Source organism: Rhynchophorus ferrugineus, unplaced genomic scaffold, assembly GCF_030347505.1.
Source record: "Rhynchophorus ferrugineus isolate W39M unplaced genomic scaffold, kcgeb_rfMv2 rfM4, whole genome shotgun sequence".
NCBI lineage: Eukaryota > Metazoa > Arthropoda > Insecta > Coleoptera > Curculionidae > Rhynchophorus > Rhynchophorus ferrugineus.
The window spans coordinates 25,703,106-25,719,625 of NW_027472583.1; the positions used below are offsets into that span (position 1 = coordinate 25,703,106).

The 16,520-nt window shown below is 32.2% G+C and overlaps 2 protein-coding genes across 2 annotated transcripts in view; both read left to right on the top strand.

Moving 5' to 3' along the window:
• nAChRalpha4 (nicotinic Acetylcholine Receptor alpha4) overlaps positions 1-16,520 on the top strand; it is a 464,411-nt gene that overhangs the window by 91,163 nt on the left and 356,728 nt on the right. The gene's annotated exons all lie outside the window — the stretch shown is intronic.
• Positions 12,182-13,841, top strand: LOC143195719 (uncharacterized). The gene is made up of 2 exons (XM_076403152.1): positions 12,182-12,487; positions 12,590-13,841. Exons 1-2 carry the CDS (start codon positions 12,211-12,213, stop codon positions 13,744-13,746), a joined length of 1,434 nt encoding a protein of 477 aa, XP_076259267.1. The 5' UTR covers positions 12,182-12,210; the 3' UTR covers positions 13,747-13,841.

The following is a 16,520-nucleotide window of genomic DNA, read 5'->3' on the forward strand; positions in this document are numbered from 1 at the left end:
TCTGCATTTTCAGTCTGAGCAATATGATATATTAAGCTGCGATTTGAAAATAATTAAGACAAACAAAACGCCAAAGCAGCATTACCGGTTTATAACTTCTTATTATTGCCAACATCTTGCAGACATTTGTCAACCGGACGACTTTTGTGAGCTGATTCAATATAAATACAATAATAACCATAGTACCATACTACGGAAAAAATGGGACGATTAATTACTGAATATATAATGTGAAATCTTAGAAGTATATATCCATTGGCGAGAATACGAAGTATTAATGTAAAAAACCTAATCTAACTATTAAGTTTAATGTTTTAAATTTTTTTATTTATGAATTTTATGAATAAATCTACAGAAGATGTTCATTTAACTTTTTTAGAAAATTATAATGATACCGTTATATCTCAATTGTCCGGTCCGTTATATCTCAATACTTGGTATTTTTATCAATGACTAAAAAAAGTTTAAAGGAACAATCAGCTTAAACTCTCAAAAAACATTCAGATATCTCAAAAGTGGATGAATAAACTGAGGATGAATGGGAAAGAAAATATTGTACGGTATTAAAATGAATATACAAACTGCAATCGGCAATATATTATACATATTGATGATGTGTGTTAACTGATATTTTGGCTACACTATATATTATTATTATTATATCATTTTAGCCGCTTTTGGTTATATTTTGCAGTATTCACCAATTTTTGTTTATCTGGGCTAGACCTAGCAGTAGCTTAATGTAAGCCGATTATATTGACTGGCGAGTGACCAACTTGGAGATCATCTTAGAAGACATCCGGTCTTAGCAGAGTCTAGTTACCGGCTTATGGGATCATTTTCGATGTCGGATTTTACACTTTTTGGACAATAGCAGTAACGAACATAAATTTATGACCATGTCCCAGCAGGATTCTGTCTCGCAACTATCGCAACAGTAGGAGGAGGACTGTCCTGAGCCACCTGAGAATACCAAGCTGGTTTTGTGTATATATGTTAAAAGCTCAAGAATATTTTCAAGAACATACAGTATGATGTAACTAATATACAAAACGACCACATTTAAACCATTGAAGCATCAGCAGAATAATTATTTCACCACTTCTTCAACAGATTTCCTCAGATCAAACAACAAAAGTAAGGAATACCAAGAATGCAGTTTTGAGTAATTTATGATTAGCATTTTTAGTGCTACTACTACTACTACTACTAAGTGTTATAACCATCGAACTTAACAGTTAGTCATTAACTATTATTCATACCTAGCAGTATGATAATATGCCATTTTGAGATTAATCTAAGATACTGATAATATGTGTTAAAAATTAATGTGATGTGTATTATCAAATATTTTTACACCCAGATTAAATTATATAATCGTGTCAAATTATCACATATCAAGAAGAAAGTGCCATCATATTGAAATTCACATATATAGACTTATCGCTGAGTTATTTAGAATATATTATATTTCAATATGCCTGAACTCTCTGATCGAGATTACATGAAATCGATGGGAATACAAAATACCGTGCATGATAATTACTACGAGAATAGTAATAGGAATGTTACAGTGAAACTTAATCGCCTGCAACTAGTTGGGAACTATATTTAGATATATCTATAGGATACTTCAATGATAGTGCACTATATTTCTCGATTTTCCGTTTGTATTGAACAATTTTTCTATATGGTTAATATATATGGAATGTTAGAGTCAGCCTGATGGATTTTGTATTCCTTACGTTGAAATGAATATTTTGGATAATCAATTACAATTAATTTTAAATAAAATATGATTCTATTTTCTTCATACTAAAGGAATAGTTTTTTATGACCATTTCCTCTATTGTTAAAATATTCGGTCAGATTCACAAAATCCCTCTTGAGGTGAAAAATTCTATCCAGCAAAATATTCCACTATGCTGAGATGGTACTTACGATAGATACTTGGTATCAGGTCCTTACTGGTAGGTGGATTCGTAACCTCCCAAGTAATGTCTGGGTCTGATCAACTCTAATTGGTTAACTGTGATAGTATCAGAACCACAAATATTATTAACATTTCTGCCGGCTTCTTTTTCATCTTTATTCAAAAAGAACTGTAAAATATAGCTTAATTCTCCATTGTTTGTCTCCATCTTCAAGCACATCATTGAGTTTGAACTAAACTGTAACAGTCATAACGAACCCACAGTCATTTCTAATACCATCTAGTATCAATAAATTGAAAAAAGGAAACATTATATGTATATATGGTATATATAATTAGTAGTGGTTGAAGGGGATGGTTAATGTTAATGAATTTCATTATTAATTTATTAATAATGATGAAACTGGTATTACAGTGCATGTTTGTGTTAACATATATATGGTATAGGGTAAAACATTTAATAGAAATAAATAAGGCACTTTCCTGTACAGCTGTGGAGAAATATTTTCTATCAGAGCTTTTATTGTTTCTTTGTGGTTTATTGCAATAAGCGCTGTGTTCAAGGTAGCTCTAAAGAAAAAAGTCTCAAGGAGTTAAATTGAATGACTTAGGGGTCCAATCCTCGATATAACTTTCTGCAAAATATCGTAATATCAACACTGTATTACTGGCCTCATCCATCGTCTCTTTAATCATAGTATTATAACTAAGTTCTATTGAATTGAGAATGTTTCTATACAATAGGAGCGCGATTATTCTCAATCAAGTTTTTGTATTAAGTATTACTGATGTAGAATTTTTATTTGTAAAAAGGAATAGCTTGTATTATATAGTTCTGGAAATATGACTCAGTATACTCATTAGAATTTGTATGTTAGTGTATTTTTATTTGATTTGACCTAAACCAGGCGGTGGAATACATGACGCATACCTGGTCGCGGAGTCTTGCCCTGGAGTGACAAGTTGGGCCGGGTTATGTGAGACCACCCCTGAGCTTACTAATTGACTAAACCGAAATCGCCTCACAGTTGACCCCTGTGGGCCGCTAATGCTACTTCATTAAATTTGGGGATATGGCCTCCGCTAATAGGGAAGCCGTTATTGGACACGAGGACCCGGCGAAAAAGAGATATTGAAACTAACTATAGATTGGCGAAATTCACTTAACACACGAATGGATGCTGTCGTATGGGTGCAAAAGTTATGACTGCAGGGACGGATGACGTCGCTTCAGCCTGGAAAAAGGGAGGTTAGCAGTGACGTGGTGTTAAGTTCCCAGCATGTCCAATAGCTCACGAAGATGCGTGTTTTCAGAAGAACTTGAGCTGAGTTGTTGCTTGTGGAAGGATTGATATATGTAGTTCTTGATGTCTGGAGTGTCAATTTCCATATGAATTTGATTATTTCTGAAAAACCATATAGCTTTTAAGATTCTCCTCGAAAGTTTATTTTGGAAAACTTGAAGCCGTCTCACCTGGTTGGGTGTAACAAACTTGAAGTAGACATTATCTTAGTATCATATTATTAACCTCAGAAGTAAATAGTTAAATTTGTTTTTAATTAGTTTTACTGTATACTTCGGTATTAAACCGATAATTATTTTAGTTAATAAAGTTAGTCAAAGAAAAAATAATTATCACCTCTAATACGTCCTTTTTAATAAGCCTCTAAAGAGATATATAATAGCATATTCACTCAATTGATTATTAAATTAAATTATACATTGGCTGAAAAGTCCGGTCCTAACACATTCGCAATTTTTTCACCACTTAAACTTCAAAAGAAAGCTATTAAACTTTCATGATATTCTACTCATACGTTTGTATGAGTTTGAGATATTGTGCTAAGAGTGATACCACATTTGTCGTGTTCAAAATAGTGGATCAAACACAATTTCGTGTTTTAATTTCACACTGCTTCTTGACGGGAAAAATACAGTTCAAGTGAAGCAGTGGCTTGAAAAGTGTTATAAGTAACTTCGCTCCTTCAGAAACAACAATAAAACGTTGGTTTGCTGACTACAGACGTGGTCGTAGAGACACCGATTATTTGCAGAATGCAAATGAGGTGGTAACACCAGAAAACATTTAAAAAAACACAAAATCATTTTGAATAATCGAAAAGTGAAGTTGCGTGTGTTAGCTAACTTCGCGAAGATACTAAAAGAACGTATTGGTTTTATATTGCATGAGCATTTGTCTATGAGAAAGCTGTGTTCAAAGTTGGTGCTGCGTTTGCTCACTGCTGAAAAACAAGTATGTGTTAATGATTCTGAGCAGTGTTTGGCTATATTTAAACGTAACAAACCGGAATGTTAGCATCGATATATGACAATGGATAGAACACGGATCTATCACTTTACTTCGGAATCAAAACGATCGTTATATGAGTGGACAAAACATTTTGGGGCAAAATATATATAGTTCTAGAAAAGTTATATTGAAATGCTAGAGTGGCGCAGGAATAATTTTGTAACTTTTGATGTAGATTACGTTGATGAATAAAATCAAGTATATTTCAAAAGCTGGCGATTTGTCTGAAGAGAAAGATATTGGGCCGGTGCTTGATGACTCAGTCATCCTATTGAAACTAAGTGATTCTATTCGGAGAGAAATTACTGTTAATAAAGTTCTTGTTCTTGTAGTTAGAGTTGTCGAAAAAATATCGATATATGTTTATATATGTGTCGATAATTTTGTTAGCCGATATTTTTTGATTTGAAATTCTTTCTTAAACTTTTAAGAAACCTTTAATTTATCTTTAATTAACCTTTAAAATTGCTTAATTAAATACTTGATTCTTAAGTACTTACTAGCTACATATTAAAATGTTTAGAGAATCTCTATATTTTATGGGCCAATATATTAATATTTTTACTTTTTGTATATTTCGAGTTAAGTTTAAAATTTGTATTTATTATATATTTCGTATTATTTTATTTATAATTATTTATTATAGTTATTAACTATCGATATATTTTCTGATTGTCGTAAGAAAACTTCGATGTTTCTTTTTCAGTGATATATTGATATATCGATATATTTTAAAATATTACTTGTAGTTATATTGCTGTACCGATTTGGATTGAAAAGAAAAATGGCTAATTATATAGTCATGGTAGTGTAGCGCATCTACACACGTTAGCTTTAGAATTTGTATCAATTTTTGATGTTCCTTTTTTGGTTTAGCGTCGGTCTAGTATCTGCAGTTTTTCTTGTCGATATTAGTTATCGTAAACAAAGCTCTTAATACTTCTTCAGTTTTATCAACAAACCTGTAATTAATTTTTAGTAATAAATCAATTAACATTATTGGCCATTATAATTATAAACAATTTTATGACTTGTAATAAAATGCACCCAAGTAAAATGATTAAAATTATCTGGGGAGTATTGTAATTTTTCATTTTTATAGCGGTATCGCGGCTCCTCGTTCTCCAAAATTATAATTAAAAAAGGAACTTGATAAAGCGCCCTTTAAAATAATAAAAATCGATGACTTTTCGCTAACACTGTGGTCACATATTTTTGACTCGCCTACCAACGGCGACTGTAATAAATGATCATATTCCTTGTTTCAGGCAACCCTTTGTTCTCTTTGCCACATTATTCTCATGACATTATATCCATTAAAATTTTTATTAACTCGTAACATGCGAATTCCGAATAATATCGCATTTTTCACCAATCTTTTGTTTTCTAGATTTTTTCGTGTTATTAGTGTCGTTACGTGTTTTTTGGGAGCAGATGGATTTTTGTATTTCATCAGTTTCATCGCGTCAAACGTTCGTTTTTTTAACGATTGTTCATTGTTTTTGATAAATAAGCATATCCGTTGTTATGATGAATATAACTATATTAAAACTATAGTTCGTTCAAAATAACTGTGAACTCACGTCATCAATATGTTTAACGTATTGTCTGCCGCAATTTGTAAATTCGTTTTAAAATCAGACAATATTTTCCTTCATATTTTATTCTAGTTAAATACAGACACAATTTTGTCTGATAAATTGGAACATGTAACGGAAAGTGCCTGCAAAACTCGCCCGGTTGTTAAGCGTCATCAAAATTCTTCAAAATATTAATCTATAGGTTATAAACTTTAATTAATGCTTTGCTGATCTGATTGGAAATCGGGAAAACAGACAGTATCGATTGGGTCTCTAATCAGTTACTTCCAATAGGAACGAGATAATGGATGCTCTCTGTTGTCAGTAAAATTCGATAGAGACATAAGCATTTTCACTGTTAAATACTACGTTGCTGCAGTTTCTATTGAACAAAAATACAATCTTGGATTCACTGAAAGGAAACCGTCCTCATACGAGGTGGTTGACGAATCAAGATCAGTTTAATGCTAGCTCTATCAGAGAACAAATGTATGAAATGTATATATTGACTAACATAATTATAATTAAAATTATGTTATATTAATTATAACATATTAACAATAATTAAAACATATTGATAAACATAATTTGCTACAATCATTTCAGGGGCAACTGTTAGTCTGAACTATACATAGAAAGCTCAGTGATATGCAGCTTTTTGAGGAATGTAGAGTCTCATTTTATACATTCTTAGAAAATAAAGGATTTAAAAGTTGTAAAGATAACCTTTGAAGTGGTCTAATGGAACTTTCAGGTATTGCTTGTAAAAGAATACAATTTTTAAAGACATATAATAAAATCAATGAAAACTTATTTCAATTTGTGTATTTAATTATATAAAAATAGTAAGGCACAACCCTAATTTGCAAACTATTATATTTCTGTAATTAATTGTAGTTTTAAGTCCTTTGATAATATATGCATTAGATGTACTATTATGCTAAAATAAATTACATTTGATAACATTAATTTTGTAAAATTTTTTGCGGCAATTTTGTTACGTTTTGCCGCGATCAATTCAGATGCCGTGAGTTCAGTGTTTTATTGACTGGACTATATAACATTTTTGCGTGCAACAGATAGTATTATCAAATGTGCTATCAGTAGATTTTCTTAATAAATGACATCTTAAACATCTCTTTTATTTCTTAGTTTTATGTTAGTCTAGGTTAGAAAAATTATATCTAACGCTTCCTATTTGATGAGCGTTTAAAGAGACACGGGGTTTCAAATTCTGATTATGGGCCACGAAATTCAAACCTCGATTGTATAACATATGACAAGTTATGACTTGATCTACATAGGAGGAGAAACTATAATCTTATTAACCCAGTAGATAGGTTTATGTAAGGGAACTTTTATGGTGAAGCATTGGAATATTTGTAGATTAATTTGCAGCTTCCGAAATTTGATATTTATGTATAAATTATCTTGTAGCTTGTGATATAAAGAAGAAAGCGTCATCTACATACACTTCACTCAAAAGAACAGATATATCGTGGAGTCTGACTTTGCCTTTTGCTATAATGATGTTAATCAGTGCAAAGTGGTAATATCGATGCTTGAAATGAGTTTAGGAAATCACGTTACCAATTGCGAACTAAAGAGATGTAGGAATGTAGTTATAATATACAATAATAGTAAAGAGGAATTAGACCTAACATCTGGCCAGGTTGCGAGGTGACGAATAGACAAAAAGTAAGCCGCCATAAGCAAAATTGTGAGAATCACTAGATCTTTGAGCTGGGTTTGGAAAAACTAACAAAAATAAAATCGTAGTGGAAATTATAAAACACGTTTATCTACACTACATTTCAGCGATTTGTTTGACAAGCCAGAATGCAGGATCATTTTCGGAAGATATAATTCAGAATTATAGATAAGATATCATTTTAGCTGGCTATTACAAGAAACCATAGAGGTTTTAATATTGGGAAATGATCACATTCATTAACAAATTACTTCGTTGATTATGTTTTCATGTACTCTACATACCGCACTTTACATGTATAGTTTCATCGCTTTTCCTTTATATATTTTATGTACTATATAAACAAGTGTGTCCTTGTAAACTTAAATATTAACTATTATCGCAGAAATTAATATTGTTAGATACAATAATGATTACTGCCCGAGTCTATTGGAGATCGTTTTTTAAAATACAACAATTACCATTATGTGAAGCGTTGTAAGTTTGAAATGCCAAGCACTTCTTTGTTCCACTGACAGCTATTATATTTTCGTTCCGTTAAATGAAAGAGGAGCATAATATTGTTACGCTTGGAAAAAAGATGAATAGCTTTTAAAGGACGTTCCGACCGTCTCCGTAACATTATAGTGCTGGTATTTTATGTAGTTTTTGATGTCAAAATAATGTAACTACAATAAAAGAAAACCTGGAAACTATTCACTTTAATATTCTTTGTTTGTACATAATATAAAGCATGTTTTTTTATTTTAGTTGTATACTTGTTTAATGGCTTTATTAATCACAATACTGTTCTCTATAAGGGTTGTCCATTTTTATGTAAGATACTTTTTAGAACTTTTCTCCATCACTAACATCCTTCTCTGTATCCTTATACTACCTCATGACAATTGTTTAATGTCGATTGTCTTTTACGAACTAGTGAATCTTAATTAATATTCTGCGGTTTCAAAATATATTCCGTTCCTTCCTATTTCCCGAGGTACAGATGAATACGGCTGTAGAGTAAAACATTATAAACATATGATCATCTTTTAATCATCATTCATTCTGATGTGGAAATCTACCCCAGCTCTATCTTCAATATTTTCTGGGTCGTCATACATAAACATTTAAAAACTTGACTACATAATTTAAATTAATTCTTATATGTGTCTTTATAACTCCAAATAATTTTACACATATAAAATAATAATCTTACAAATTTGTAGAATCAAACATTAAAAGAAAGATATTTATTTATATAGAGACAAATATTTTTATAATTATTATTTTCATACCAACGTTACTAAAAGTAGGCTTTTAATTAAACAACCTTTACTATCAAATAAATATATTTTATATTATCATTAATAAAATTTACTGTAAACTGTGATAACGTTACTAAAACAAAATTTTTAGAATTAAATTTTTCATAAAAACCTTTTACATATAAACAAATAATTTTAATGTACTGATGAAGCTTAGACCTATCTATTTGACTTATATTTTAGATGCTTGCATTTATTCTGGTAATTTAACAGGTCAATTGAAAATTCCCCGAACTACCAAAGTGAAACACATTTTTTTTTTTCAAAATTAGTTTTTTTTGTTCAACATAATTCCGTTTAAGGGTGATACACTGATTATAGCGACCCTCCAACTTTTCGATACCATTTTTGTAGTACGATTTGTCCTTTGCTTCAAAATAGGCCTCAGTTTCGGCCATCATCTCTTCATTCGACGAAAATTTCTCCCCAGCGAGCATTATTTTGAGACCTGACAACAGAAAATAGTCACTGGGGGACAGATCTGGAGAATACGGTGGATTAGGAAGCAATTCCAAGCCAAATTCATGGATTTTTGCCATCCTTCTCACTGACTTGTGACACTGTGTATTGTCTTGGTGAAGCAGCACTGTATTTTTCTTCAAATGCGGCCGTTTCTCGATGATTTCGCCCTTAAAACGGTCCAATAACGCTATGTAATAGTCGCTGTTGATGGTTCTTCCTTTTTCAAGGTAATCAATGAAAATTATTCCATGCGTATCCTAAAATACAGACGCCATAACCTTACCAGTCAACTGTTGCGTGTTCCCACGTTTTGGAGCGGGTTCATCGTATGCAGTCCACTCGGATGACTGTCGATTGGACATTTGATCACAATTGATCTGTTGTTTAACTTTTTCACTTTGAAAGAGCATTGAAAACTTGAAAGGGCACTTTTTAAGATACATACAGGTATTACATTATAACTTTTCATATCTTTTTCCAGCGATTCATTTTTGCTCTTCTTCAGCATTTCCCATTTGTCAGCTTCGATGTTATGCTGCATCGATCTGAACATGTGGTAATTAGAAGGCGCAGCTTATGAGTTCGCTGGGTGTGATAGAACTTTCCATTTGAACTGTAATAGTGTTTATATACAACTTTACGTCTGCTACACGCTCTTGCTTTTTGTTTTTGCAACAATATTCCGCCATCATTGACTCTGTTTCGGTATCGACTGTTAAGCTTTTGGTTTTGGATTTGGTGTTGTAGTAGTAGTGTATCACCGAGCACTTTCTCGTAGTGTATCAAGCTCTTTCTTTTCTTCTACCGCACAATTAAATCACAATATCGGAACTGGTCAAAATGATATTCTGAGTTGATTCGTGTGATAGCCTCTTTTTTTTTCAATCATTTTACTTCCTTTTCGAACTTTCCCATTTCACATGATTACATGACATTTTCCTGAAAACAATTCATTCAACTTCTAAGCTATCTGAATATTTTTGAGAGTTTTCGCTGATATTTCTAACATATTTTGTGCCCATTTTTGCACCGACAATTAGAATATAACGGAATGGTATCACTATAACTTTTTTAAGGGTTAAATGAATATCGTCAGTAGATTTATTCATAAAATTCATTCATAAAAATATGAAAAACATAAACAGTTAGATTAGGTTTTATTACATTGATACTTCGCATTATCGCTAATGGATAAATACTTCTAAAAGATCACATAATATATTCATAAATTAATCGTTCCATTTTGACGTAGTATGGTACTATGGCTAATATTGTATTTATAGTAAACCAACTATAAAAAATTGTCTATTAAATGTTCAACTATTGAATGTAATCTTATATATAAAAATGAATCGCAAAATATGTTCCTAAGCGCATAACTCAACAACGCCTGGACCAATTTGGCCAAATCTTTTTTTAAAATGTTCGTTGAAGTTCAGGGATGGTTTTTACGGCGAGAAAAATTAGAATTATTGCTGGAAAAACCCTAAAAATAGCCCTTTTTGTTTGAATTTGTTTCGTGTATCAGTTGACAATTCATCTGTCATCTGTCAAAAGTCATCTGTAACAGACAACTTTTTTTTTTTAAATTTGATATGACTTGAACTCAAATCCTTTTAATCCGTACGAATTGTTTTATTTATTTAAAATTTTTTATTTGTATAAAATTTAATTCAAATTTTAAATAAATAAAACAATTCGTACGGCTTAAAAGGATTTGAGTTCAAGTCATATCAAATTTAAAAAAAAAAAGTTGTCTGTTACAGATGACTTTTGACAGATGACAGATGAATTGTCAAGTGATACACGAAACAAATTCGTATATCGTGTTTTGTGCAGAGTGTTTAGTTAGTTAGTGTTTGTTTAGTTCGTGATTAGTGAAAAAATAATTTATATTTGATATGCCTCCTATAAGACGAAGCAATTTAGGTAGAAGAACCAGAAATGCTATAAACCAAGCTAATTACCGATCTAATCGTACTGCACAAGAACGTGACGACGGAAATGAACGTGAAAGAATTCGGATATCACAAACGCGTGAAGCGCGAGCGCGACATTCAACTAATAATCGCGCAAGTTTGAATCCAGCTGCTTTCAGTTACGATGTGTCAATTGACTACAGTAACTACCAATGTGTTGTTATTGGTTCTATGAACTTGGTTTGCTCACACTGTAAGGCATTAAAATACAAAAACGAAGCCAATGGATTGTGTTGCGCAAATGGTAAAGTGAAATTGATACAATTGGATCCACCACCAGAACCATTGTACTCATTGGTTTCAGGAATAGGAACAGATTCTATACACTTTTTGACACATATTCAACAATATAACAATTGCTTTCAAATGACTTCATTTGGGGCAACAAATGCAGTTCGGGAAAATTTTATGCCAACTTTCAAGGTATGTATTATAGCAGTTACTCATAATTATTTTAGCGAACAAAATTTTCTGTCACCAAAGTTAAGATGTGTTACTAATCTTCAATTTCTTAATAATTACGAAATATATCACTTAGTCATCATATTATATGGTGATTCAGTTTCAGTGACACTTTTATTATATTTTATATTTGATAGATATTAGTTAAAACTAAATATATACTTTTTAAGATCAAATATTATTTAAGTTTGATCATTGACAATCCATTAATTTATACCACACCATAATATTTTTTTTATTTACAGATACAAGGGCAAATATATCACAGAGCAGGTTCACTGTTACCAGTGTCAGATAGCGACAACAAATTCCTGCAAATTTATTTTATGGGCAATTCACCACAAGAAATTGATCTGCGTTGTGCACATAACAATTTAGTAAAAAGGTCTATTGTAGAACAATTACAAACTTTATTTCATCAACACAATCAATTGATTATATTGTTTAAAACTGCCTTGGATCTGATGCCATCCGATAATCACAAAATTGTAATCAGAGCTGATAAAACACCTGCAGGTCAACATACAAGACGTTTTAATGCACCAACTATTGATGAAGTTGCTATCGTTGTAGTTGGAGAAAACTTGGAATCCCGTGATATTGTTTTACATCGTCGGAATTTTCAATTACAACCTATAAAGGAAACACACCGCTCATATGATGCACTGCAATATCCCATTATATTTTGGCAAGGTGAAGATGGCTACGATTTATCAATAAAAATGATAAATCCCATTACAGGTAAGTAAAATATTAGTTTAGCTATGGCGATAATATCTCAGTCACTATATTATGTATTTTAATTTTATATTTGAATGTTATTAAAACAAAATCTGTTTACAGGTTCTGAAACCAACAAAAAAGTCAGTTCAATGAACTATTATTCATACCGCCTAATGATTCGGGAAAATGCAGATAATCACATATTGAAATGTCGGCGATTATATCACAAATATGTTGATGACATGTATGTTAAAATTGAAACGGAGAGGTTAACATTCATCAGGTTGAATCAAACCAAACTCCGATCTAAAGAGTATATTCACCTTCGAGATGCGATTAATACTGATGGAAATGCACAGAATGTCGGTCGGATGACTATTCTTCCAGCAACATACATCGGAAGCCCTCGGCATATGCACGAATATGCTCAAGATGCCATGTCGTATGTTCGTCATTATGGTACAGCAGATTTGTTCATCACATTTACATGCAATCCGCAATGGATAGAAATTAAGCAGGAGTTATTACCTGGGAAATCATCCATTGATCGTCATGATATTACAGCCAGAGTCTTTAGACAAAAGTTGAAATCTTTAATGAATTTCATCGTAAAACATAATGTGTTTGGTGAGACACGCTGCTGGATGTATTCTGTGGAGTGGCAGAAACGAGGATTGCCACATGCACACATTTTGATTTGGTTGGTTGAAAAGATAAGGCCAAATGAAGTTGATGCAGTGATATCAGCTGAAATCCCTAATGTACAAGTAGATCCTGGATTGCATGAGGTAGTTATCAAAAACATGATACATGGTCCCTGTGGAACTCTTAATCAAAATTCACCGTGTATGATGGATGGTAAATGTTCAAAACGATATCCACGGACATTAATATCGGAAACAATTACTGGTAATGACGGTTATCCATTGTATCGTCGCAGATCGACAGTAGACAATGGAAAATCAACAATTGTCAAATTAAATCAACAAGATATTGAAATAGATAATCGTTGGATTGTTCCATATTCACCCATTTTATCAAAGACATTCAAAGCACACATCAACGTTGAATCTTGCCATTCAGTGAAATCGATTAAATACATTTGCAAATATGTAACCAAAGGGAGTGATATGGCTGTGATTGGAATTGGTGCAGGGAATTCTAATGATGAAGTTACCCAATACCAAATGGGCCGCTATGTCAGTAGTAATGAAGCAGTTTGGCGAATATTTTCTTTTCCTATTCACCCGAGAGACACCCTTCTGTTGTTCACTTAGCTGTGCATTTAGAAAATGGACAAAGAGTGTATTTTACAGCACAGAACGCAGTACAAAGAGCTGCTCAGCCACCATCTACTACATTAACCAGTTTTTTTGAGAAATGCCAAAACGATGATTTCGCACAAACATTGCTATATTCTGAAATGCCAAAATATTATACCTGGAATCAATCCTCAAGGAGATTTATACGATGGAAACAAGGAAAACCAGTTCCAGGATATACAGATGTATATTCCACTGATGCGATTGGCCGGATTTATTCAGTACATCCAAGCAATGATGAATGTTTTTATTTACGACTGCTATTAGTCAATGTACGTGGCCCAACATCATTCCAACAGTTACGAACTGTTGATGGTGAATTGTGTGGATCCTACAGAGAAGCCTGTCAACGTTTGCAATTGCTTGAAAATGACGCTCATTGGGATCAAACTCTCAATGATGCTGTAATATCATCACACACTCATCAAATACGAACATTGTTTTCTATAATCATATCTACATGCTTCCCATCAAACCCAATTGATTTGTGGATGAAGTACAAAGATTATATGTGTGATGATATTTTGTATCAAATACGGAATAGAATGGGAAATCCAAATATACAAATCAGTGAAGAAATTTACAATGAAGCATTGATTTCAATTGAGGACATATGCTTGATAATGTCAAACAAACTATTAATTCAATTAGGCCTGACCGCGCCCAATCGTCCAATGCATGACGCTTTTATCCAAGAGTTGCATCGAGAAAGACTGTATGATCTCAACGCTTTGAAAGAATAAATTCAAACAAATCTTCCACTGTTAAATGAACAACAGAAGTATGTATTTGAAACTCTTATGAAAGTAACAAATGATGAAACTGGAGGGATTTATTTCTTAGATGCACCTGGTGGTACAGGAAAAACTTTTTTTATTTCATTAATATTAGCAACAATTCGCTCACAAAATAAAATTGCACTTGCACTCGCTTCGTCGGGAATCGCAGCAACTTTGCTTGAAGGTGGTCGAACAGCCCATTCAGCACTAAAATTGCCATTAAATATGCAAAGCAATGAAACTCCAACCTGCAACGTTTCGAAGAACTCTGCAATGGCAAAGGTTTTGCAGCAATGTAAATTGATTGTTTGGGATGAATGCACGATGGCACATAAAAAATCTTTGGAGGCTTTAGACAGAACCTTAAAAGATCTACGTAGCAATAATAACCGATTTGGTGGTGCAATGATTTTATTAGCAGGAGATTTTCGTCAAACATTGCCAGTGATTCCACGATCAACGCCAGCTGATGAACTCAATGCATGTCTAAAGTCCTCCAATTTGTGGAAACATGTTAAAGTACTTCATTTAAGCAAGAATATGCGTGTCGAGTTGCAAAATGACCAATCTGGAAACATATTCTCTAAACAACTCATTGACATTGGTAATGGCAAATTTCCTATAGACATGTTGACGGCTTGCTTTTGCTATGACTATAAACAAGTCCCAGGGGCAATCATTAAGTGTTTGTGGTATTAATCTAGAAAACCCATGTTTCTCACATGGTCAATTGTATGTTGCCTGTTCCCGTGTTGGAAAACCATCAGATTTGTTTATCTATGCGCCAGGTAATCAAACAAAAAACATCGTATACCACAAAGCAATATAATGATAATAATAATAATAATTATGATTCACATGATTAACAATAAAGCGATTACTTACTTTTCAATCCTTATATATGTTTTATTTAATTATTTTTTATTCACAACGCCCTATCACAAGGGTGATGGTTCTGTTCAGGAGAATTTTTTAAAATACGTAGGCACAAAAACTGCCACATTACAAATCTTTTTGACAGGACGAAGTCTGTCGGGTCAGCTAGTATAAAAATAAAATCATCAAAATAATATAGATCAGTAAACTTTCCTTTAGTAAGAGTCATCTAATCTGATCTATAGTCGATAATGATATAGTAAATTTTAAATAAATCAAAAAGATTGCTAAGTTTTTCTTATTAGATACTAAGTTCTTTGAATTTTTTATCAGATTCAAACGATAAAAATGGTAGGGTTTTTCCGATAATAGGGCTATTAATCGATATATAATGGGACATAATAATTTATATCTCACATTGATTTAGCGAGGTAGAGAAACTGAAACTATAAATTTTATACAGCGTGAAATATTATGAAAGTGTTATTAGTTACACTATTCTTTTTTACGGAATTTTAAAAAAGATAAAATATACCTATAATATTATATATTTCAATAAAATACGTTAAAAGTCTTAACAGGAAATAGTAGTTGAGCAAGTGAGGTGAAATAATAGATAATTTTTTTGTAAGTAGAGCATTGTCAATTTTGAGCAATAACGTAGGAAGGATATGGTTAGAGAATTTAACGGTTTCTGTGAGTCTTCGTGTTCGAATCTGCTGTGTGCATTTACCAGTAGGAATTGAGATTGTGGTAGGCACACCAAGGAATGGGTTAATAGCGTTTATTAATTACTGGACAAATCATCTCAAAGGGAAAAACATGAAAACGTTTCATAGTTAGCAATTGCCATTATTTATTAGCAATCGGTTTAATGTTGCAAATTATACAACATGACGTTACGGTAGCAAAATAGGAATTAAACTATTATTAATGAAGCAATTATTTCACTTTGTGACCTTTTAACTAGAATGTGAGTGTGAGTGTTAATTATGAAATATTAGAATTTTGGAGTATTTACAATTTTTTGCTTTGAAGAAAGGATACTATATGTTACTTGCGATCCATACAGAA